The sequence below is a fragment of the Periophthalmus magnuspinnatus genome, chromosome 21 (genome assembly GCF_009829125.3).
Source record: "Periophthalmus magnuspinnatus isolate fPerMag1 chromosome 21, fPerMag1.2.pri, whole genome shotgun sequence".
NCBI lineage: Eukaryota > Metazoa > Chordata > Actinopteri > Gobiiformes > Gobiidae > Periophthalmus > Periophthalmus magnuspinnatus.
The window spans coordinates 1,960,308-1,984,618 of record NC_047146.1 but is presented as its reverse complement, the minus strand read 5'-3'; the positions used below and the strand labels follow the sequence as shown (position 1 = coordinate 1,984,618).

The 24,311-nt window shown below is 47.1% G+C and overlaps 2 protein-coding genes across 2 annotated transcripts; both read right to left on the bottom strand.

Moving 5' to 3' along the window:
* Window positions 1-1,390: 1,390 nt before the first annotated feature.
* Window positions 1,391-3,781, bottom strand: LOC117389870 (E3 ubiquitin/ISG15 ligase TRIM25-like). Its single transcript, XM_033987599.2, has one exon. The coding sequence runs from the start codon at window positions 3,748-3,750 to the stop codon at window positions 2,128-2,130; it is 1,623 nt and encodes a 540-aa protein (XP_033843490.2). The 5' UTR covers window positions 3,751-3,781; the 3' UTR covers window positions 1,391-2,127.
* An 8,432-nt stretch (window positions 3,782-12,213) lies between these two features.
* On the bottom strand, window positions 12,214-14,473 carry LOC117389871 (E3 ubiquitin/ISG15 ligase TRIM25-like). Its single transcript, XM_033987600.2, has one exon. The coding sequence runs from the start codon at window positions 14,434-14,436 to the stop codon at window positions 12,814-12,816; it is 1,623 nt and encodes a 540-aa protein (XP_033843491.1). The 5' UTR covers window positions 14,437-14,473; the 3' UTR covers window positions 12,214-12,813.
* Between the last annotated feature and the right edge of the window lie 9,838 nt (window positions 14,474-24,311).

Genomic DNA, 24,311 nt, shown 5'->3' with positions numbered 1-24,311 from the left:
TAGTCCTGGTTTAGTCCTGGTTTAGTCCTTGTTCAGTCCTGGTTTAGTCCTGGTTTAGTCCTAGTTTAGTCCTGGTTTAGTCCTGGTTTAGTCCTTGTTCAGTCCTGGTTTAGTCCTTGTTCAGTCCTGGTTTAGTCCTGCTTCAGTCCTGGTTTAGTCCTGGTTTAGTCCTGGTTCAGTCCTGGTTTAGTCCTGGTTTAGTGCTGGTTTAGTCCTGGTTTAGTCCTGGTTCAGTCCTGGTTCAGTCCTGGTTTAGTCCTAGTTTAGTCCTGGTTTAGTCCTAGTTTAGTCCTGGTTTGGTCCTGGTTTAGTCCTGGTTTGGTCCTGGTTTAGTCCTGGTTTAGTCCTGGTTCAGTCCTGGTTCAGTCCTGGTTCAGTCCTGGTTTAGTCCTGGTTTAGTCCTGGTTTAGTCCTGGTTCAGTCCTGGTTTAGTCCTGGTTTAGTCCTGGTTTAGTGCTGGTTTAGTCCTGGTTTAGTCCTGGTTTAGTCCTAGTTTAGTCCTGGTTTAGTCCTGGTTTAGTCCTTGTTTAGTCCTAGTTTAGTCCTGGTTTAGTCCTAGTTTAGTCCTGGTTTAGTCCTGGTTTAGTCCTTGTTCAGTCCTGGTTTAGTCCTTGTTCAGTCCTGGTTTAGTCCTGCTTCAGTCCTGGTTTAGTCCTGGTTTAGTCCTGGTTCAGTCCTGGTTTAGTCCTGGTTTAGTGCTGGTTTAGTCCTGGTTTAGTCCTGGTTCAGTCCTGGTTCAGTCCTGGTTTAGTCCTAGTTTAGTCCTGGTTTAGTCCTAGTTTAGTCCTGGTTTAGTCCTGGTTTAGTCCTGGTTCAGTCCTGGTTTAGTCCTGGTTTAGTCCTGGTTCAGTCCTGGATCAGTCCTGGTTTAGTCCTGGTTTAGTCCTAGTTTAGTCCTGGTTTAGTCCTGGTTTAGTCCTTGTTCAGTCCTGGTTTAGTCCTGGTTTAGTCCTAGTTTAGTCCTGGTTTAGTCCTAGTTTAGTCCTGGTTCAGTCCTGGTTTAGTCCTGGTTTAGTCATGGTTTAGTCCTGGTTTAGTCCTGGTTTAGTCCTGGTTTAGTCCTTGTTTAGTCCTGGTTTAGTCCTGGTTCAGTCCTGGTTTAGTCCTGGTTCAGTCCTGGTTTAGTCCTGGTTTAGTCCTGGTTTAGTCCTGGTTTAGTCCTTGTACTCTGTACTATATATTACTCAAGTAGAAGTAAAAGTACGGGGCCTTAAAAGTGTCAGAAAAGTCCAGTTTTATTCCAAAGTGAGTCCAGTAAATGTACTTGAGTAAATGTAACTGAGTACTACCCACCTCTGCTGCCCATAGATACTTATTGTACATAATGGAGTTTACTGTACAAGTATTTATGATGTTCAAAGTATATTGTGATATTTTTCACATGTATTTTAGTTCCACTTGTGTATCTAACTGGCCTATTTAAATCCTTATTTATCTGGAACAGTTTGGACTTTTTGTCTGTCCTTTGCTGTTACAACACTGCAATTTCCCCACTGAGGACAAACAAAGGTTTTCTTATTTGATTGATTTTATTGATTTTCTTGTACAGATTGATTTGTGAATGTGTTTGTGATTGAAAAGTCCCATGATATAACAGAATGACTTTGACATTTACAGCAGAGACTTACATACACTTACATTACATGAGGAACAACATTGGAATTGAAAGTGTAAATCAAGTTCAAAGTTCAAAACAGATGTAAATGTAGATGTCAAATATGTAGAGTCTGAGTTTAGTTTTGCAGTAACAGTATGAACACTATTAGTCTGCAGAATTCAAAGGAAACAGTGAAGAGATGCTGTGTTCCATCTGCAGTCCCTGAGACATACAAAAACACACACTACACAAACAGTACAGTTATGTCATGATAAAAACACTAGAATGACACTAATCAACTCAATATTGTGGAAAATGGCCTGTTTTATTAGATCAGGATTTTGTCATGATTTGAACTCTCCCCATGTCATATTTGATCAAGTTTAGAAAAGTTTGACAAAATAACTCACATTTCAACTCAAAAATAATTGTCATTTATTTATTTTTAAGTATCGATCTTCCAGGTTTTTCTCAAATTAGTGAAATATAAAAGACACAAATTTAATCCCAAACTGTGGAGAACAAAGCTGCTATTTCAGTTTAGGGAAATGTGCAGTGGCTCCAGAACCAATCCAGACCCCAGTGTAGAGAGGCCGAGTGAACCTGGTCTGGACTCTGTGGAGGAGGCTCATGGTACTTTCAGAGACGCTGTAAAACGCCAAAACCCCTGCACTGTGGTCCAGGTAAACCCCGATTCTGGACCCGACCAGACCTGAGACCTGGGACTGGACTTTGTTAAACCAAAATGAACAACTGGTTTTGTAACAGTCTAAGGCCCAGGATTTATCATTGAGTCCAAATCTACATTCATCAGACTTTCCTTTCCTCTGAATCTCTCTGTATGAAACTGCTATATAAACACCCCACACCCCGCTCCACTCCACCTCCCAGTAACAGCGGCCCGTCAGACTCTCTCTGCTCAGGACCTGCCTAACACTGAATCTGTCTGGATGATCTGGATAACTCTGGTCTTTACTCATAAATTTTACTCTTCTGTTTCCATCAGACAGAGACAGATATTTGTAAACTGTGTTTGGGTCCAGAGTGATTTCTGTAGAATAATATAAGAAGTACTCTCTGGAGCTGAGTTCATCTGGTGCCAGAGAAACCTGGACTGGACTCAGAGTGAGCTGGAGTGTGTCCCTGAGCTTGGACACAGCTCTGGTCACTTCCTCAAAGTATCCCCGGTCCCCTGTGTGAATGGTGGCTGGCTCTGTGCTCTGTGTGTGTGGGGACAGTGAAGCGTAGCGCTGTATAAACTGGTTATGATCCTGGGTGAGGTCCAGTGTGTCCAGCTCAGAGAGGCTCCTCTTCAGCCCCCTCACATCCTGCTGCAGTTGGTCCTGGAGCTCTTGGACTGGGCTCAGTTGGGTGTCCTCCTGGGAGCAGATCTGCTGCTCCACTTCAGAGCGTCTTTTCTCCAGGAGAAGGGCCATGTCTCTGAAGCTGTCGTTGCTGCGCTGCACTGCTGTCTGGGCAGAGCGCCTGATGTCCTGGGCCTCCTGTTGGAGCCTCTTCAGGTCTGTCTCTTTGTGCTGGAGGCTCTGGAGCAGCAGGGCCCTCCTGGCCGGCAGCTCTGCCTGCCTCTGAGCCCTCTCTGAGGCAGAGGACACTATGTCATGACCCTTATGTTGGTCCACACACAGGGAGCAGAGCAGCTGCTGGTCACTGCGGCAGAACATCTCCATCGCTCTGTCATGTTGTTCACAGATGTTTTCCTGGAGCCTGTGAGACGGCGCCACCAGCTGGTGTTTCTTTAACGCTGCAGCTTCATAATGAGGCTGTAGGTGGCGCTCACAATAAGAGGCCACACACTGCAGACAGGACTGGACAGCTCTCAGCTTCCTCCCAGTGCACACATCACAGGACACATCCTCAGGTCCGGCATAGCAGAGGGCAGCAGGGGGCGCTGTCTTCTTCATCTGCTCTACTAAACCTGCTAACATGATGTTTTTCACCAGGGCAGGCCTGGGGCTGAAGCTGAGGCGACATTCAGGACAGCTGTAGAGCTGCTTCTCGTCCTCTTGGTCCCAGTGCTGTTGGACACAGTTCCTGCAGTAGCTGTGTCCACAGGGAATAGTCACAGGATCCTTCAGTAGATCCAAACACACGGAGCAGGAAAAGGCTTCTTGGTCGAGTGCTTTCTGCGCCATCTCTCCTGGATCAGAAACAGTTTGACTTGGACAGAAGTTAAACTTAAGAGTGAGAGCTGCACCCACAGCTCTGTGTGGAGGAAGCAGGAAGCCACGCCTCTTAAAGGCACACACACATGTTTTATCAGAGTTCAAAAGAGACTGTGTGAGCAGTTTACAGTCACACACACAGGGTCATTGGGCACAAGTCAAACTATACAAAAGAGAATCAAAGAGGAACAAAGTGTAAAGGATCAGTGTAGTGCCACAGTGCTTTGGTGTGAGGAGGCAGGCTTTATAAACTTATCAACAAACACCACCTTCATCAGGCTCTTTCTAGAAGGAAATGTGGCTTTATTTACATCTGCAGTTTGACAGTAGAAAGAGAATTTACACCATAGAATTCTTGTGTGTCCTTCACCAGTTTTAACCTATGGGCTCTTATAATGTTGTGATGTCGCCTGAACCAAGATCATATATTTCAAATCTAATCACAATTAGACCATTAGTCTGGAAACTCAATGACATGTCTATATATAGTTCAGCCCTTTAAGGAAACAACAACCAGGAAATACTGCACCTTCTGTCAGGTGAGGACAGGTGAGGACAGGTGAGGACAGATGAGGACAGGTGACAGGTGAGGACAGGTGAGGACAGGTGACAGGAGAGGACAGGTGAGAACAGGTGAGAACAGGTGAGGACAGGTGAGGATAGATGAGGACAGGTGACAAGTGAGGACAGGTGAGAACAGGTGAGGACAGATGAGGACAGGTGAGGACAGGTGAGGACAGGTGACAGGTGAGGACAGGTGAGAACAGGTGAGGACAGATGAGGACAGGTGAGGACAGGTGAGGACAGGTGAGGACAGGTGACAGGTGAGGACAGGTGAGGACAGTACTCCTGTGTGTGTGTCCTCTTCTGCCCCCTGCTGGACACTCTACACATTTACCATGTTAAACAATTGTCTCTTGTGCTCATTTAACAATGATGTAACTGTCCCATCATAAAGACTCACATTTTAACAGTTTGAATGGGATTTTTCTCAGGAAAAGCTGCAGGACATCAAACTGGTTCAAAAGTCAAAGTTTTTCACAAAAGTTGAATTTTACAAAAATAAGAACATTGTAATTATTATCCGGGGCCGGGTCGCAGGGGCAGCAGTCTCACCAGGGACTCCCAGACTTCCCTCACCCCAGACACGTCTTCCAGCCCCTCCAGTGGGATCCCAAGGCGTTCCCAGGGCAGAGAGACACATAGTCCCTCCAGCGTGTCCTGGGTCTTCCCCGGGGCCTCCTCCCGGTAGGACATGCCCAGAACACCTCCCTAGGGAGGCGTCCAGGAGGCATCCTGAGCAGATGCCCGAGCCACCTCAACTGGTTCCTCTCGACGTGTAGGAGCAGCAGCTCTACTCCGAGCTCCTCCCGTGTGACTGAGCTCCTCACCCTATCCCTAAGGGTGCGCCCGGCCACTCTGCGGAGGAAACCCATTTCGGCCGCTTGTATCTGCGATCTTGTCCTTTTGGTCATTACCTGGAGCTCATGACCATAGGTGAGGGTAGGAACGTAGATTTGTGGCCCGAGAGGGTGAAGATTGAAACCTCAATTGCGCTATTTTCAATTTAAATCGCAACGTCACCTAGAGTTAAGGAGTCCAGGGCTCCATTCTAAATTGCAGGTAGGTCACAGGCGTGAGCAGTGAATTAAAAGCCACAAGTACAATTATTAAAGATTTATTACAACAAGAGTTAAAAGACAATAAAACGCTTTCTACAACAATGTCCATGGAGGAAAAGTCAAATATCTGTAACACAGGCATTCACGATGGCGGTGGGATTCCCTTCTTCCTCCCGGCTCCTCCAGGCTACACCGCTGTGCGAACCCACGTTGGATGGCGATAAATCCAATCAAAACAGTGCAAAATCACAACATGCAACAAGAGCAGACAATCAGGAGAAAACATGCAAATCACACAAAACAAATACCAAACATAAAACATAGGCCATATCCCCACAGATTGACCAGTAAATTGAGTGCTTTGTCTTGCGACTCAGCTCCTTCTTTACCACAACGGACCGATACAGCGACCGCATCACTGCAGACGCTGCACCGATCTGCCTGTCAATCTCCCACTCCATCCTTACCTCACTCAAGACCCCGAGATACTTGAACTCCTCCACTTGGGGCAGAGACTCTCCACCCGGAGAGAGCAAACCACCTTTTTTTCAGTCAAGAACCATGGCCTCAGATTTGGAGGAGCTGATTCTCATCCCAGACACTTCACACTCGGCTGCAAACCGCCCCAGTGCTGCAGGTCCTGGCTCGATGAAGCCATCAGGACAACATCATCTGCAAACAGCAGAGATGAAATCCTGTGGTTCCTGAACCAGACCCCCTCCGGCCCCTGGCTGCGCCTAGAAATTCTGTTCATAAATATAATGAACAGAACCGGTGACAAAGGGCAGCCCTGACGGAGTCCAACATGCACCGGGAACAGGTCTGACTTACTGCCGGCAATGTGAACACAGCTCATGCTCCGGTCATACAGGGACCGGACAGCCCTTAGCAAAGGACCCCGGACCCCATACTCCCAGAGCACCCCCCAAAGGGCACCACGAGGGACACGGTCGAATGCCTTCTCCAGAGCCACAAAACACATGTGGACTGGGTGGGCAAACTCCTATGAACCCTCAAGGACCCATTAGACAGTATAGAGCTGGTCCTGTCACGATCCGCACTTTCCTGGTCCTTGTTTTGCCTCCTACCCTGTTCTCTTCCTCCCCCACCTGCCCGAGCTGGAGCTGGGCCGAGCCCCTGGCTCCTCCCGCACACACCTGCAGCCCATCAGCGCAATCACCACCTGCTGCTGTGGATAAGGCAAGGCAAGGCAAGTTTATTTGTATAGCACAATTCGTACACAAAGTAATTCAAAGTGCTTTACAGAATAAGGACATTAAAATCACACAACTATAAACATAAATAATCCAAAATAATCATCATAAAATGAACATTAAAACAGAAAAATGCAGAATGAAAACCTTTCAGTCATATGCACCGCTAAACAGAACTGTTTTGAGCCTGGATTTAAACATTGTCAAAGTAGAGGCCTGTCTCACATCTTCAGGAAGACTGTTTCAAGTTTTAGCTGCATAAAACTGAAACGCCCATTCCCCATGTTTAGTCCTGACTCTGGGCACCAGCAGGAGGCCGGTCCCTGAAGTCCTCAGTGTGTGAGATGGTTCATGTGGCACTAACATGTCAGAGATGAACTTTGGACCTAGGCCATGGAGAGACTTATACACAAGTAGAGCTGCTTTAAAGTCTATTCTTTGAGCTACAGGAACCCAGTGCAGAGACATGAGTACAGGAGTGATGTGCTCGTACTTCCTGGTTCTAGTCAGGACCCGAGCAGCAGCATTCTGGATGTACTGCAGTTGTCTTAACGCACGTTTGGAGAGGCACTGGAGGTGACTGCTAACACTTTCTCTATGTTTCTGTGGGCCAAAGATGATGACTTGAGTCTTGTCTGCGTTTATCTGGAGAAAGTTGTTTTTCCTCCACACACTGATCTGTTGATGCAGTGAGTGAATCCAAAGGTACATATTCACCTGCTGCAGTGAGACATAGATCTGAGTGTCATCTGCAGAGTTATGTGTGACACATTATTGCTGTGTATTAACTGTCCTAACAGCAGCATGTAGAGACTGAACAACAGGGGTCCCAAGATTGACCCCTGGGGCACCCCACATGTCAGGGACACCTTATCCGAGACACACTTTCCAATTTCAACAAAGTACCCCCTGTTTTCTAGATAGGACTTCAACCACTTTAGTGCAGTACCACAGATGCCCACCCAGTCCTCTAGTCTCTGTAAGAGGATCCCATGATCCACAGAGTCAAAGGAAACACTCAGATCTAACAGGATCAACACTGAGACTTTGCCTGCATCAGTGTTCAGGCGGATGTCATTTGTCACCTTGATAAGAGCATCTCAGTGCTGTGGTGGGTCTAAAACCTGATTGGAAGACATCAAAGGAGTTGTTCATTTGGAGAAAATTAAAAAGCTGTTGGTAAACAACTTTTTCAAGGACTTTGCCTAGAAACGGCAGATTTGAGATTGGTCGGTAATTGTTCAACATTGTGGCATCAAGACTGCTCTTCTTTAGGACAGGCTTGATAACCACAGTTTTCAAAGCTCTTGGGAATGTTCCAGATTGAAGTGACATGTTAACTATGTGAGTGAGTGGTGACAGCAAACTGTGGAGCACAGACTTTAGAAATTTAGTGGGTAAAACATGGAGGCAGCATGTAGATGAACTCAGACTGGTGACGATCTCTGGGACAGTTTTGTCAGTTACAGGTGCAGACTGAGTCAGCTCTAAGTGTCTAGGTGGTGCTGGGTTGTTATTTGCATTGTGGAATTGATGTCATTTTTAATGCCCTGAACCTTGTCATTAAAGAAAACTGCAAACTCATTGCACTTAGATGAGGAAATTAGTTCTAATGGCAGTGGAGCTGGAGGGTTTGTTAATCTGTTTACCGTTGCAAACAGGATACGAGAGTTGTTACTAAAACTTCCAATAATGTCAGAAAAATACCTTTGCCTTGTTCTACATAAACTGTGGTTGTACATGTGCATCTTTTCTCTGTAAATTTCATAATGAATCTGGAGCTTTGACTTGCTCCATTCCCGCTCCGCCCTCCTCCCTTTTCTGTGCCCTGACCGAGTCATCATTCCTCCATGGCACTTTCTGCTCATCTTTAACCATTTTAACCTTCATCAGGGCAATGGTGTCCAGAACATTCAAAACACTCGAAGTCACAGAGTTCAACAAATCATCAACAATAGAACATGAGGCATTTTCAAAGTGTATCATTTCCATGAACAGTGCACCTGTTTTATCATTTATGTGTCTCCTTCGAACAACTGCAGGACCAGCCGCTGGTTTGGGAATAACAGACAGGTCAAAGAAGACACAGCAATGATCAGAGCAACATCCACCACACTGACATTTGAAATATTTAGTCCTTTTGTGATGAGCAGGTCCAGAGTGTGTCCTCTGTTGTGGGTGTTCTCACTGACATGCTGAGTCCACAGGTTTCAAGGACAGAACTGAGCTCTTTAGTGTTTCTGTCAAACACATTATCCACATGTACATTAAAATCACCTGTAACGACTAAACCATCAAAGTCTGTGCATACAACTGAAAGCATCTCAGTAAAATCATCAATAAAACTCAGACAGTGCTGGGGAGGTTTGTATATGACTAAGTAGAGTCTGGAGGGGGATTGTTTTAGCTCCATTTTAAATGAAACATTCTCAAAAGATGAAAACACCCCAAATGACAATCTGTGAGTAACTAATCTATTAAATTATCTCTAAAAAATGCACATACACCTCCACCCTTTTTGTTTACTCGTGTTTCAGATTCAAATTTGAAGTTGGGTGGAGTTGATTCGACTAGAATTGCATTACCTGTGTTTTTGTTGAGCCATGTTTCTGTTAAAAACATAAAGTCAAGACTAAAAGAAGAAATAAAATCATGAATTAAAAAGGACTTGTTACATAAAGATCTGACATTGAGCACAGCAAGTTTCAAATTAGTTTCAGTAGGACTGGATGTTATCGTCTTACAGGGAATGTGAACTAAATGTCTCTGATTGGACAGTCTAACTGTCCTTCTGTTAATCAGTCTTCGTGATGTAACTGTAGATACAGCTCCATCACAGGCCTCAGCATGATATTATCTTTATCATGACTGTATGTCATGAGACAGCAGAGGCCCTATGTGTCCTAGCTCTTGTTGATAACAGCTCTGGGGGACGGCAGGGAAGGGCGAGCAGGGGGGAGTTTGGGTGAGGGACCAGGTGAGGGCCAAGGAGGTGGGTACAGGGTGGGTAGTATAGTTGATGCCAGAACTCTTGATTGCACTGTTAGGTGTGAGGGGAGCCATCTTAATTGCTGATCTGATGAGACTTTCTAGATGATTGGGAAGGGCCATAGGTGAAGTTGGGGAGGAAAAAGACAGTGAGGAGTCCCTAGAGGGAGTATATGTAGCAAAGGGGATCGAGGGCTGGTCTGTGGGCAGGGGAGGTGATGGAGGTGCTGCTGGGGTTGAAACCTTTGTTGGGGCTGTCACAGACAGGTTCAAGGCCTGTGACGAGGGCCCTGGGGGAAGTGAAGCTGGAGATGAATCCTTCACTTGGGAGAGTGGTGATGCTGCTGACTTGTTCTCTGGGGGAGGTGGTGGTGCTGATAAGAGGAGCCAGGACCAGACATTTGGTGCCAGATTGTCCGCGTGTCTCACGTGAATACTTCTGCCTGTCTTGCTTTTGCAGTTTTGCCCTTTTTGTATCCTGCTCATTTGGTTTTCTGTATGTCGGTTAAAAATTCTAGGACAAGTTTGTTAAAGTACGAGGTCTAGATTTTGGACATCTGCATATTTTGATTCAAAATGGCCGCCTTCGTGTTGGAGACAGGGCGTCGTCCTCATAGACTTTTTTGCTTGGGGCCACATAAAGAATGAGTGTATCAAGTTTATGCAGAACAAGGCAAAGGTATTTTTTCTGACATTAATGGAAGTTGTAGTAACAACTCTCGTGTCCTGTTTGCAGTAAACAGATTAACAACAGACCTTTAATGACAAGGTTCAGGGCATTAAAAATTACATCAACTCCACGACGCAAATAACAACCCAGCACCACCTAGACACTTAGAGCTGACTCACTTTGCACCTGTAACTGACAAAACTGTCCCCGAGATCGTCATCAGTCTGATGCAGGCAAAGTCTCAGTGTTGATCCTGTTAGACCTGAGTGCTGCTTTTGACTCTGTGGATCATGGGATCCTCTTACAGAGACTAGAGGACTGGGTCATACATACCACAACTCTGCAGATGACACTCAGATCTATGTCTCACTGCAGCAGGTGAATATGGACCAGTGGATTCACTCACTACATCAACAGATCAGTGTGTGGAGGGAAAACAACTTTCTCCAGATAAACTTAGACAAGACTCAAGTCATCATCTTTGTCCACAGAAACATAGAGAAAGTATCAACATCACCTCCAGTGTCTCTCTCTAAAACCTTCAAATCAGGCGAGAGATCTAGAGGTAATAATGGACTCAGACTTGAACTTTAACAGCCACATCAAATCAATAACATCTGCAGCTTTTTACCACCTAAAAAACATGTCAAAAGTCAAAGGTAAACTGTCAAAGCCAGACTTAGAGAGACTTATCCTGCATTTGTGTCCAGTAGGTTAGACGACTGTAACGTCCTGCTCACTGGCCTCTTCAAACGAGCCTTAACACAGAACAGAACATCCAGAACATCCAGAACATCCAGAACACTGCTGCTCGGGTCAGGACTAGAACCAGGAAGTATGAGCACATAAGTCCTGTGCTCAGGTCTCTCCACTGGCTCCTATAGCTCAAAGAATAGACTTTAAAGCAGCTCTGTGTGAACAATTCTCTCCATGGCCTAGGTCCAAAGAACATCTCCCACATGAGCCACATGAACCATCTCACACTGTGAGGACTTCAGGGACCGGCCTCCTGCTGGTGCCAGAGTCAGGACTAAACATGAGGAATCGGCGTTTCAGTTTTCTACAGCTAACACTTGGAACTTTCTTCCTGAAGATGTGAGACAGGCTTCTACTTTGACAATGTTTAAATCCAGGCTCCAAATGTTTCTGTTTAGCTGTGCATACGACTGAAAAGTTTTTATTCTGCGCTCTTCTCTTATTCATTTTATGATGCATATTTGTGATAATTAATGTTTTGATTTGTTGTATTGTGATATCTTTTTTATTCTGTAAAGCACTTTAAATTACTTTATGTATAAATTGTGGCAACCTCTTATCATAAATATCATAATGATTAACTCATTCTGATTTTTCCTGTTCATGTGACCTGGTTCTGGCCCAGTTCTTATCGGCCTCACTGAGAGCAGGTTCAGACTTTGAGCCGACACACCTCACACACAGCTCCAAATAAAACTGCACTTTACGACATGTGAGAAAGTCCAATAGCACCCATTACACAGAGGTGTTAGTACTCACTTATATTTACTCCACAAACTTTTTAAAGAAACGCTACTTTTCTAGCAACATACTTTTACTTCTACTTGAGTAATACTTTTATTGAAGTAACAGTCCTCCAGTGTAAAGATGGTCCTGTTTGCCTTCACCTTTATATAACCAGTGTGACTCATTCTGTGATAAATGAGCAACTTTTACAAATGTGACTCAACACGAAACACAGGTCCATCTACAACAGAAACACAGAGAAAAACACGAGCACTGCTGTAGTTTACATCATAGAAGAGAATCACTTTAACATTTAGACCAAACACACACACACTGACATTACAACGCACAACTTTACACACACTAAAGTTTTGATTTGACTTTTTGTCTGTCCTTTGCTGTTACAACACTGCAATTTCCCCACTGAGGACAAACAAAGGTTTTCTTATTTGATTGATTTTATTGATTTTCTTGTACAGATTGATTTGTGAATGTGTTTGTGATTGAAAAGTCCCATGATATAACAGAATGACTTTGACATTTACAGCAGAGACTTACATACACTTACATTACATGAGGAACAACATTGGAATTGAAAGTGTAAATCAAGTTCAAAGTTCAAAACAGATGTAAATGTAGATGTCAAATATGTAGAGTCTGAGTTTAGTTTTGCAGTAACAGTATGAACACTATTAGTCTGCAGAATTCAAAGGAAACAGTGAAGAGATGCTGTGTTCCATCTGCAGTCCCTGAGACATACAAAAACACACACTACACAAACAGTACAGTTATGTCATGATAAAAACACTAGAATGACACTAATCAACTCAATATTGTGGAAAATGGCCTGTTTTATTAGATCAGGATTTTGTCATGATTTGAACTCTCCCCATGTCATATTTGATCAAGTTTAGAAAAGTTTGACAAAATAACTCACATTTCAACTCAAAAATAATTGTCATTTATTTATTTTTAAGTATCGATCTTCCAGGTTTTTCTCAAATTAGTGAAATATAAAAGACACAAATTTAATCCCAAACTGTGGAGAACAAAGCTGCTATTTCAGTTTAGGGAAATGTGCAGTGGCTCCAGAACCAATCCAGACCCCAGTGTAGAGAGGCCGAGTGAACCTGGTCTGGACTCTGTGGAGGAGGCTCATGGTACTTTCAGAGACGCTGTAAAACGCCAAAACCCCTGCACTGTGGTCCAGGTAAACCCCGATTCTGGACCCGACCAGACCTGAGACCTGGGACTGGACTTTGTTAAACAAAAATGAAGGACGGGTTTTGTCACAGTGTAAGGCCCAGGATTTTTCATTGTTTCCAAATCCACATTCATCAGAGTTTCCTTTCCTCTGAATCTCTCTGTATGAAACTGCTACACAAACCCACCTCCCGCTCCACTCCACCTCCCAGTAACAGCGGCCCGTCAGACTCTCTCTGCTCAGGGCCTGACACCAGACACTAAATCTGTCTGGATGATCTGGATAACTCTGGCGTTGATTCATAAATGTTACTCTTCTGTTTCCATCAGACAGACACAAATATTTGTAAACTGTGTTTGTGTCCAGAGTGATTTCTGTAGAATAATTCAAGAAGTCCTCTCTGGAGCTGAGTTCAGCTGGTGCCAGTAAAACCTGGACTGGACTCAGAGTGAGCTGGAGTGTGTCCCTGAGCTTGGACACAGCTCTGGTCACTTCCTCAAAGTATCCCCGGTCCCCTGTGTGAATGGTGGCTGGCTCTGTGCTCTGTGTGTGTGGGGACAGTGAAGCGTAGCGCTGTATAAACTGGTTATGATCCTGGGTGAGGTCCAGTGTGTCCAGCTCAGAGAGGCTCCTCTTCAGCCCCCTCACGTCCTGCTGCAGTTGGTCCTGGAGCTCTTGGACTCGGCTCAGTTGGGTGTCCTCCTGGGAGCGGATCTGCTGCTCCACTTCAGAGCGTCTTTTCTCCAGGAGAAGGGCCATGTCTCTGAAGCTGTCGTTGCTGCGCTGCACTGCTGTCTGGGCAGAGCGCCTGATGTCCTGGGCCTCCTGTTGGAGCCTCTTCAGGTCTGTCTCTTTGTGCTGGAGGCTCTGGAGCAGCAGGGCCCTCCTGGCCGGCAGCTCTGCCTGCCTCTGAGCCCTCTCTGAGGCAGAGGACACTATGTCATGACCCTTATGTTGTTCCACACACAGGGAGCAGGGAAGCTTCTGATCTGTGATGCAGAACATCTTCTTCACTTCGTTGTGTTGAGAGCAGATGTTTTCCTGGAGCCTGTGAGACGGCGTCACCAGCTGGTGTTTCTTTAAAGCTGCAGCTTCATAATGAGGCTGTAGCTGGCGCTCACAGTAAGAGGCCACACACTGCAGACAGGACTGGACAGCTCTCAGCTTCCTCCCAGTGCACACATCACAGGACACATCCTCAGGTCCGGCATAGCAGAGGGCAGCAGGGGGCGCTGTCTTCTTCATCTGCTCTACTAAACCTGCTAACATGATGTTTTTACCCAGGGCAGGCCTGGGGCTGAAGCTGAGGCGACATTCAGGACAGCTGTAGAGCTGCTTCTCGTCCTCTTGGTCCCAGTGCTGTTGGACACAGTTCCTGCAGTAGCTGTGTCCACAGGGAATAGTCACAGGATCCTTCAGTAGATCCAAACACACGGAGCAGGAAAAGGCTTCTTGGTCGAGTGCTTTCTGCGCCATCTCTCCTGGATCAGAAACAGTTTGACTTCGACAGAAACGAAACGTAAGAGTGAGAGCTGCACCCACAGCTCTGTGTGGAGGAAGCAGGAAGCCACGCCTCTTAAAGGCACACACACATGTTTTATCAGAGTTCAAAAGAGACTGTGTGAGCAGTTTACAGTCACACACACAGGGTCATTGGGCACAAGTCAAACTATACAAAAGAGAATCAAAGAGGAACAAAGTGTAAAGGATCAGTGTAGTGCCACAGTGCTTTGGTGTGAGGAGGCAGGCTTTATAAACTTATCAACAAACACCACCTTCATCAGGCTCTTTCTAGAAGGAAATGTGGCTTTATTTACATCTGCAGTTTGACAGTAGAAAGAGAATTTACACCATAGAATTCTTGTGTATCCTTCACCAGTTTTAACCTATGGGCTCTTATAATGTGGTGATGTCGCCTGAACCAAGATCATATATTTCAAATCTAATCACAATTAGACCATTAGTCTGAAAACTCAATGACATGTCTATATATAGTTCAGGCCTTTAAGGAAACATCCATCCATCCATCCATTTTCTTCCGCTTATCCGGGGCCGGGTCGCGGGGGCATCAGTCTAAGCAGGGACTCCCAAACTTCCCTCACCCCGGACACGTCCTCCAGCTCCTCCGGTGGGACCCCAAGGCGTTCCCAGGCCAGCCGAGAGACATAGTCCCTCCAGCGTGTCCTGGGTCTTCCCCGGGGCCTCCTCCCGGTGGGACATGCCCAGAACACCTCCCTAGGGAGGCGTCCAGGAGGCATCCTGAGCAGATGCCCGAGCCACCTCAACTGGTTCCTCTCAATGTGTAGGAGCAGCAGCTCTACTCCAAGCTCCTCCCGTGTGACTGAGCTCCTCACCCTATCCCTAAGGGTGCGCCCAGCCACTCTGCGGAGGAAACCCATTTCGGCCACTTGTATCCGTGACCTTGTCCTTTCGGTCATTACCCAGAGCTCATGACCATAGGTGATGGTAGGAACATAGATTGACCGGTAAATCGAGAGCTTCGCTTTCCGGCTCAGCTCCTTCTTTACCACAACGGACCGATACAGCGACCGCATCACTGCAGACGCTGCACCGATCCACCTGTCAATCTCTCGCTCCATCCTTCCCTCACTCGTGAACAAGACCCCGAGATACTTGAACTCCTCCACTTGGGGCAGAGACTCACCACCCACCCAGAGAGGGCAAACCACCTTTTTCCGGTCGAGAACCATGGCCTGTCATGACGCCCGTTTGTTCCTGTCCTCCTGTGCTCTCTACTCCTCCCCGACCTGTCTGCCCGGAGCTGGGCAGAGTTCGAGACTTCTCCCGCACGCACCTGGAGCGCATCAGCGTAATCACCGCCACCTGCTGCTGAGTACTTGAGGGCTCGGCAGACTACACTCCAGCTTGTATGTACTCATTTGGATTTTGTCACCCTCCAGATCCCTGTCCTCGCTCATCCCCGCTCCTGCCTCTGCGCTCCGGCTCCGGTAAAGTCACCCCTCCGTCTCGCTACCTGTCTCCTCCTGGTCTCCGGTTTGCTGCTTACCTTCGGTCTCGGACTCCGCTCTCTGGACTTGCCCTGCTCCTGCCTGCACCCCGGTCCTGGTTTCCTCGGGGGCCACGAAGATACGCTTTATATGTGGATTACTTTGAGGAAGGGCTCTCCAGTGGGCTGAGGCGCAGCTAACCCACACACCGGTGGAGACTTTGGATTATAGCGAGTTTATCACTAACTTTAAATTGGTGTTCGACCATCCGCACTACCGGGACAATGCGGCGGCCTGCCTACTGACTCTTAGCCAGGGCTCCAGGACGGTGGCGGACTATACCATCGACTTCTGGACGCATGCGGCGGAGGTGGATTGGACAGACAGCACACTGCAGGCCGTTTTCGTGCAGGGGCTGAATGAGCACCTAAAGGATGAGCTGGTGTCTCAGGATGAACCCTCCGACCTACGGTTACTCATCACCCTCACCAACCGGATCGACAACCGGCTCCGGGAGCGTCGGAGAGCGAGACGATGCTCACCAGCCCCGCCGGAGCTACGCGCCGCTCCTCTGCCACCGGAGGAGGCCATGCAGGTCGACCGGACCCTCGTTTCGGCCGAGGAGCGTCAGCAGAGGCGTCGCCTGGCCGGAGCCTGCCTCTACTGCGGCGAGCGCAGGCATTTTATAGCCACTTGCCCGGCTCGGCCAAAAGGGGCGCCGACCAGTAGCGCTGGGAGTACTGGTGGGTGAGTCACACATCCCAGATACCAATGATAGACTGCGGCTTAGTGCCAACCTGTGCGTACACTCAGAGACTCTACCTGTTTCCGCCCTCGTTGATTCCGGGTCCGAGAAGGATTTTATTGACGCCTCCGGGAGTGGGGGCCGTGCTGTCGTAGAGGTTTGAACCCCACAATCGCCTCTGTCCCTGCGCCTTCTTCTCCCGCCGGTTGTCCTCGGCTGAGGCCAACTATGACGTGGGGGACCAGGAGCTTCTGGCCGTCAAACTCGCCCTAGAGGAGTGGCGCCACTGACTGGAGGGGGCGGAGCAGCCGTTCGTGGTCTGGACGGACCACAAAAATTTGGAATATATCCAGTCTGCCAAGCGACTCAACTCTCGTCAGGCTCGTTGGTCCCTGTTTTTCAGTCGCTTTAACTTTCTCCTGACCTACCGTCCTGGAACATCAAACCGGACGCACTTTCTCGCCAGTTCACCCTGGAGGACAGCCCGGGTCTCGCGGAGATGATCATTCCTCCCTCATGCATTATCGCCGCGGTCCACTGGGAGATCGAGGACACCGTCCATGAGGCCCAGACCAACGACCCTGACCCAGGTAACGGCCTACCTGGTAAAGTGTTTGTCCCAGACTCTGTCCGCTCCCAGGTGCTCCAGTGGGTCCACGCCTCCAGGTTCGCCTGCCATCCCGGTGCGAGTCGCTCTCTCTCTCTGCTCAAGAGGCACTTCTGGTGGCCCACCATGGACACGGACACCCGGGCCTTTGTCTCAGCGTGCCAGGTATGTGCTCGGGCCAAGGCCTCCCATTCACCCCCTTCTGGACTCTTGTATCCCCGTACAGTTCCTCGGCGGCCGTGGTCCCATATCGCAGTGGACTTTGTGACAGGACTACCTACCTCCCAGGGGAACACGGTCATCCTCACGGTGGTTGTAAATGAGGTGCTGGGAAGAAACCCAAACTTGTGCCCTCAGGAAAGGACTGTATTTAGGACTAGTTTAGTATCCACAATCTCCCCAGGTTGTTCGGCAAGAACAAAGTGACCAGACGCCAATCCACACTCTACCACTCTTTATTGAAGTTGTGTTTATGGTTTATGCTCATATTCATGATTCATGCTCATAGTTGTCCATGGTTGCTCATGTCTGTTCATGGTTTCTAAAAGGCAGAAAATAAATGCTATGAATGTGATGAATGATACAACCAATTAAATATCAGATATGTGGTATTAATAAACATAACAAACATGTAAATACACAATATAGAATACAGAACACATTAGAAAGAAAGCTATAGATATAATACAAAGCAATAATGAACTAAGAGTCAGAGAATGGCACGTTCTCGCCTAAAGTACAAAATTCCAACTGTCCTTGAATGCACCACAGACGGCAGCAGAGAGCAGTGAAAATACAAAGGTCTGCCGGTCCATGAATGCATCACTGGCGCAAGTTGCGTAACAGCAACGCGGACTAAGGAAACAGACCTAATTAAGGCTGGATTGACGGCATATGCACTACAAATACTTATTAAATTTTAATAAATTATTATTAAATACTATAATACTGAGATTAATTTACGTTCTCAAGGACACATGAACAATTGTAGATGAAGTAAAGGAAAAACATTTAAAGTTGGGAAGGAGATCTGGTGCGACTGTCCCGAACACAACACTGACTACTACTAAAAAGTTCCGCTGGTGGCTGCTGAATTGTGATTGGTTGAGGAGTGAGAAGGGGTGGTTACTGATTGGTTGAGATGGTTGCTGGGCTGGATTATCTGAATAATAATGATAAAAACTGTGAAAACCTAATGCCTAAACCAGGAACGTCATTAACAAATTAAAACAAAACAGATAAAACAGATAAAATTACACTCTTGTTAACAGTGGTGGACCGGTTCTCCAAGGCCGCTCACTTCATAGCCCTCCCCAAGCTCCCAACGGCCAAGGAGACCGCCGACCAGCTTACCAACCATGTCTTCCGCCTTCACGGCATCCCGGTGGACATCGTATCTGACAGGGGGACCCAGTTCACGTCCCAGGTGTGGCGAGCCTTTTGCAACGGTTTGGGGGCGACGGTGAGTCTCACGTCCGGCTTTCACCCGCAGTCAAATGGGCAGACGGAGCGGGCTAACCAGGACCTAGAATCTGCACTGCGATGCACCATCTCCGCTAACCCCGCAACGTGGAGTTCTTACCTGCCCTGGATAGAGTACGCCCACAACTCTCTCGTGAGCTCGGCCACCGGGATGTCCCCGTTCCAGGCATCCTTGGGATACCAGCCTCCGCTTTTCCCCGTGGAGGAAAAGGACCTTGCCGTTCCTTCAGTCCAGCATCACCTCCGACACTGCCATCGGGTCTGGAACAAGACCAGGGCAGCCCTCCTTCGGTCCGGGGCGCGCACCAAGGCAGCGGCCGATCGCCACCGCATCCCGGCGCCCACATACCTGCCCGGCCAAATGGTTTGGCTCTCATCCAAGACCATCCCGCTGAAGACCGACTCCCGCAAGCTGTCTCCCCGCTTCCTAGGACCATTTAAGATTGTAAGAATCGTCAATCCGTCTGCTGTGCGACTTCAGTTGCCACCATCTCTCCGGATCCACCCAACCTTCCACGTTTCGCAGATCAAACCAGTCCGGACCAGCGAACACGGGGAGAAACATGAAAAACTCCACACAGAAAGACCTGGCGACCCTGGGATCAACCAAACCCTCTTGCTGTGAGGCATGAGTGTTGCCACTCAGCCACCGTGCTGCCTACACACAAAAACAAAACAACAGGAAAAATCAGACAAAACAAGAAAAATCGGCCAGGCGAGGAGGAGGAAGACCAGACGAGGAGGAGGAGAGCCGGGCGAGGAGGAGGAGAGCCAGGTGAGGAGGAGGAGAGCCAGGCGAGGAAGAGAAGAGGGTCCAGCTGTCATCGGGGCATCTGAAAGAGATACACTCCACAGGGGGAGTTGGACAGGGGACAACATGTGAATAGCATTGCTGATGAGAAAATAGGGCAAAGTAGAGGATAGTGCTCAGGTTGCCATACTTCCCCCAGCTAGTTACTCCTACTGCAGCTTATCTTATCCTGGGTTTTAATGTCCCTAACTCCCTCACTATGTAACCTGGTCTATACCGAAGAGGAAGGTTTTAAGCCTGGTCTTAAATACAGAGACTGTGGGGGCCTGTTTAACATCAGCAGGGAGTTGATTCCATAGCGCAGGAGCTTGGTAACTGAATGCTCTCCCTCCCACTGTACTTTTGGACACTCTAGGAACCACTAATAGTCCTGCATTCTGAGAGCGATACCAAGTCAGAGAAGCAAAAGTGTGTCAAAAAAAAAAAAAAAAACTTAATCCAAAGGTGCTCTGGATAAGGCATGTGCAATAATGTTGTCCCTGCCCTTTATATGCCTAATGTCCAGGTCAAATGTCTGCAAAAATAGGGACCACCAATAGACCGTTAGGGGTACGCAGCTAAGTAACGAGTACTTTGGCACATCACCGTGAGGAGATATTTACACCCCGATTTAGCAGTTGGCAACAGACCCATGGTTCACTTACAGCCGGATTGGTTGTAGTGGCGCTGGTTTTATTGTCTGATATGGTTTTCCTGTCAACTGGCACATATGATATGTTTTAATGTACGTGGACATGTCTCGTTTCACACAAGGCCAGAAAAAATGCTTGAGAAAACTTAAATACGTTTTACGTTCACCAAAGTGACCCGCGTTATTGTGCGCAACCTCAAGCTCAGCAGTGCAGAATTTAGTGGGAACCACACGTTAAAACACGGCATCAAGCACACACTCGCCAGGGGGCGTCCACTTTCTAAAGAGCACATCACTTTGCACAAAATAGCCATTGGCCATGCTCACCATCTGTGTCTCAGGGATGACTAAGTCAAAGGCATTTTTTAAAGTTGGATCATCATGCTGTTCCTGGAATAAATCACCGTCAGACACATTTAAAGCAAAGTCAGTCATGGACAAAACGTTATCTTTGCAAATGGGAGCTTTACGCATGGCAGAGGGACACGGCGCAAGCGGAAAAGACTTCTAGTGACAGATCACCTTCCAAAGCAGTTGGGTACAACGTGACTACAGGTGAGGCTGACACATTCACACAGTCATCAGGCAAAATAGTTTTTTTAAGGACAGGATGATGTACTAGACCAGACACGGCTACCAGCCAAGCCATTTGTCAAAATTAAATGAATCCTGTCAATTGGTAATGCTGGCCGCACGCACACAGCAACCACTCCCTGTACAAGCTCACACTGCAAACTCATTCTGCGTAGAGGAATGGGCAACACCGTCAAACCCATACCACGACTAAGTATATAGTGACGTGTCACGGTCTCTGGTGGAAAAGGAAACACAGAGCAGACTACAAAAGAATCGTACGCCCCAGTGTCTTGAAGGATCTTAATTGGGACCGTCTTAGCAGCCCCGTAAAGTGATAATCTTCACAATTAAATGGGACATAACACAACAACACGTCCGGTTCATAACCCACAGTTGCAATATTTTCTGAAATGACTGGATCATTATGGACTTCGGCAGCAAGCGCGGCAGGTTTTGGTGTTTTACTTTTTAACTTCAGGACCAGACAATCAGACTTTCAGTGACCCTTTTTGTGGAAATAATTACACACTTTACTTACGTCACGCCAATTCCAATTTTTGTCAGAATGGCGCATGATGCCAGGGCGTCGAGAGCTGTCCACATTATAACTACTGCCAGGCCCTGCTTGCCCTCTATGTGTCAAGATATCATCATCTGCCAGTGCCGCTGCTACTGCCACTGTCTTGGCCTTTTGCTCACAAATATATGTCCCCACAGCATCAGGAATTGAATTTTTAAGTTGCTCCAAAACAATCAATCCCCCAAGCTGTTCGAAATTAGTGGCTTTTGCTGGTGGCACAGCGCATAAAATGCATTCTTAAATCACTGGTGAACTCCAAATAGTTTTGTCCAGCGGCCTTTCTGCAAGATCTAAACTGCTGTCGGTAAGGCTCAGGCACCAGTTCATACGCCTTCAAAACTGCGGCCTTTACTTTGTCATAGTCCTGGCTATCAGCCACAGACACTGCAGAAAAGACGTACAAAAACACACTGAAGGAGCATAGTGTGCGCAAAGCTACTCCAACCGCGCGCCTCAGCTAAACGCTCAAAAATGAGAAATAACAAGTCAGGATTATTTTCAGAAAATGTTGGCAGCTTAAATTCCCAATGACATTGAACACTCCATCAGAACTGTCAGAAGACAGAGAGGAAGGAACGCGCCGCTTTGTTCTGTCGACCCTCTTTAATTTGATCCAACTTCACTCGCTCGATTTGAAACTACAGCTCCAACAACCTGACTTGTTGCTCAAAGATTAAACTTGGTATCGACGCATCTGTAGTCACTGGAGAAATCCGTGGTTTGTCCTGGAGCATTACATTTTCAATCAAATTAGCAATTAATATCGCTTTCACATTGTCTTTCAATCATTTAACGTTAATTTCAATTCCACAATGCTTACCAATTTCCAATAATTGCCCCTATGATAAACAGAGCCAGAAAGCCCTCAGACGAAGACTAAAAAAAGTCGGAGATGCTCACCATTTTTTTCTCCAAAAATCACACCGACTGTGCCAAATACACATCCAGCAGACAGACAGACCCAACGCCCCACTAACTCTAAACTCAAACCTATGGCGGTATTTTAAGCACTTCAAGGGGAGACCAGTGGGCACAAGGTTGTCTGAAACAGATGACACCACAAGACACCACGATTTGTGTGCCCAAGAAAACCACGCAGTGCGTAGTGAACACTAGCCGCTTCCTCACAACTTAAACAAAAAGGTAGGTGAAGCCAAAAGAGCAGTGTCCCTGAGCCTAACCAGGAAACCGGCCTGTAGATGAAGAGTTAAGGTGCACTTAAGTCAACCACTTTACTCACCTTAATTTACTGAAAGTGGGTCAAATGCTTATCCTTCCACTCCCAGCCAACAAACAACGTTCTCTTCCTGCCATTGGCAGAAAGGAAGAGACACCCAACGTACACTCCCGCAGTAAAAACCCACTGGGCACGTAAGGTGACCAGGTTCTGCGCCTCCCCAAACATGGTCACCTTACGCGGCCACACAACAAGAACTAGTCCTGCAAATGAACATTATCAAAATCACATCAACGTAGCAAACGTTAGCACACACAGATTACCAAATGCATCCCAAAACACCAAGAGCTTGGACAAACCCCCAATATGTCATAACCCGGCTCCAAGCCATGACAGAAAATACGCAGAACCACATATTTAATGACATTAAGTGTTTATTTACCCAAATGAATTAACTTAAAGCAAGTTTTAATGAGGTGTGACTATCTGTAAATGTCCAGGGGTGTAAGTGCGAGTATGAGACTTGAAAAGTGTGTTTGCATTGTTGAATGTTGCAAAGTAATAAAAAGAAGTGCAGGACACACAGGTGACCGGCTGGGAGCAGGATGAGCCAGCACAAGCTTCTGGCGTGCACAAGCTAAGGTGAGGTGGTAAGGTGAGGACAGGGGATGACAGTAGTCCTGTGTGTGACCTCTTCTGCCCCCTGCTGGACACTCACTAAACATTTACCATGTCAAAAAATGTCTCTAGTCTAATAATGATGTAACTGTCCCATCATAAAGACTAACATTTTAACAGTTTGCTGCCAAGAATTCTTCGAAATCTGTTGTTCGGAACAAAGCCTGTTTTGACAGTCGAGTAATCCCATCAGCCTTGGCACCAGGAGATCATGTACTCGTCAGAAATGTCTGTCTACGTGGGAAACAGAAGCTCTCCGACAAATGGGAGCAAGAGGTTTATGTTGTGGTCCACAGAGCAGGAGATCTTCCTGTTTATAAGGTGAAGCCAGAAAGTGTAAATGAACCAATTCAGACACTGTCACTGACAATGATGAGGACCTTCAACCTGAAAAGAACTCACCTGTCCAAAGTCCCAGAACTCAGACAGCTCCAGCGGCATTCCCGCTGAAGAGGATGACAATCCAGAAAGTTTGACACAACGTCCCACTCCTGTCTTGAAAATGAGAGTAAAAAGGTTCCAGTCTCTGATCATCCTGTTGGGCTGAAAACCAAAGGGAGCCAACACCTTCCCTCTCCAGTGCTCCAGCCTCTGTCACAGAATCCAGCAGTGAACAGTCTGATTTACAAGAAAATGAACCTGAAACTGAGGAAAACCAACCTGTAAACAAAAACAATGATCAACCTGCAAACTTACCTGAAGAGATACCGACTGAAGATCCTGTCATTCCAGCTGAAGATCCTGCTGAAGAGTCCAATCCCGTCGAGTCACCTGACAATGACTCTGACGTAGCTGACTTAACCCTAAGACGCAACACCAAAGAGCACCACCAAGAAGACTCCATTATCCCACCGTCGGCAATCCGCTAATATTCAAACCACGTTACACAGTTTGTCGGATGCATTGGGCAGCAGCGCTAATGCCGGTAATTGTCTTCTGTCTGTTCAAGACATTTAACATGCAACGGCACGAGCACATTTTAAGGACAGGAGGAAGTAACCCAGGTGTAAAATACACCAACCTGTGGTCAAATATATAAATTCCCATCTACACGTGTCAGTGAAAGCACCACATGATTTCACTCATGTGACCAAC

Excerpts from the sequence above, each read along its gene's own strand:
- LOC117389870 (XM_033987599.2), bottom strand. The coding sequence starts at position 3,750 with ATGGCGCAGAAAGCACTCGACCAAGAAGCCTTTTCCTGCTCCGTGTGT.
- LOC117389871 (XM_033987600.2), bottom strand. The coding sequence starts at position 14,436 with ATGGCGCAGAAAGCACTCGACCAAGAAGCCTTTTCCTGCTCCGTGTGT.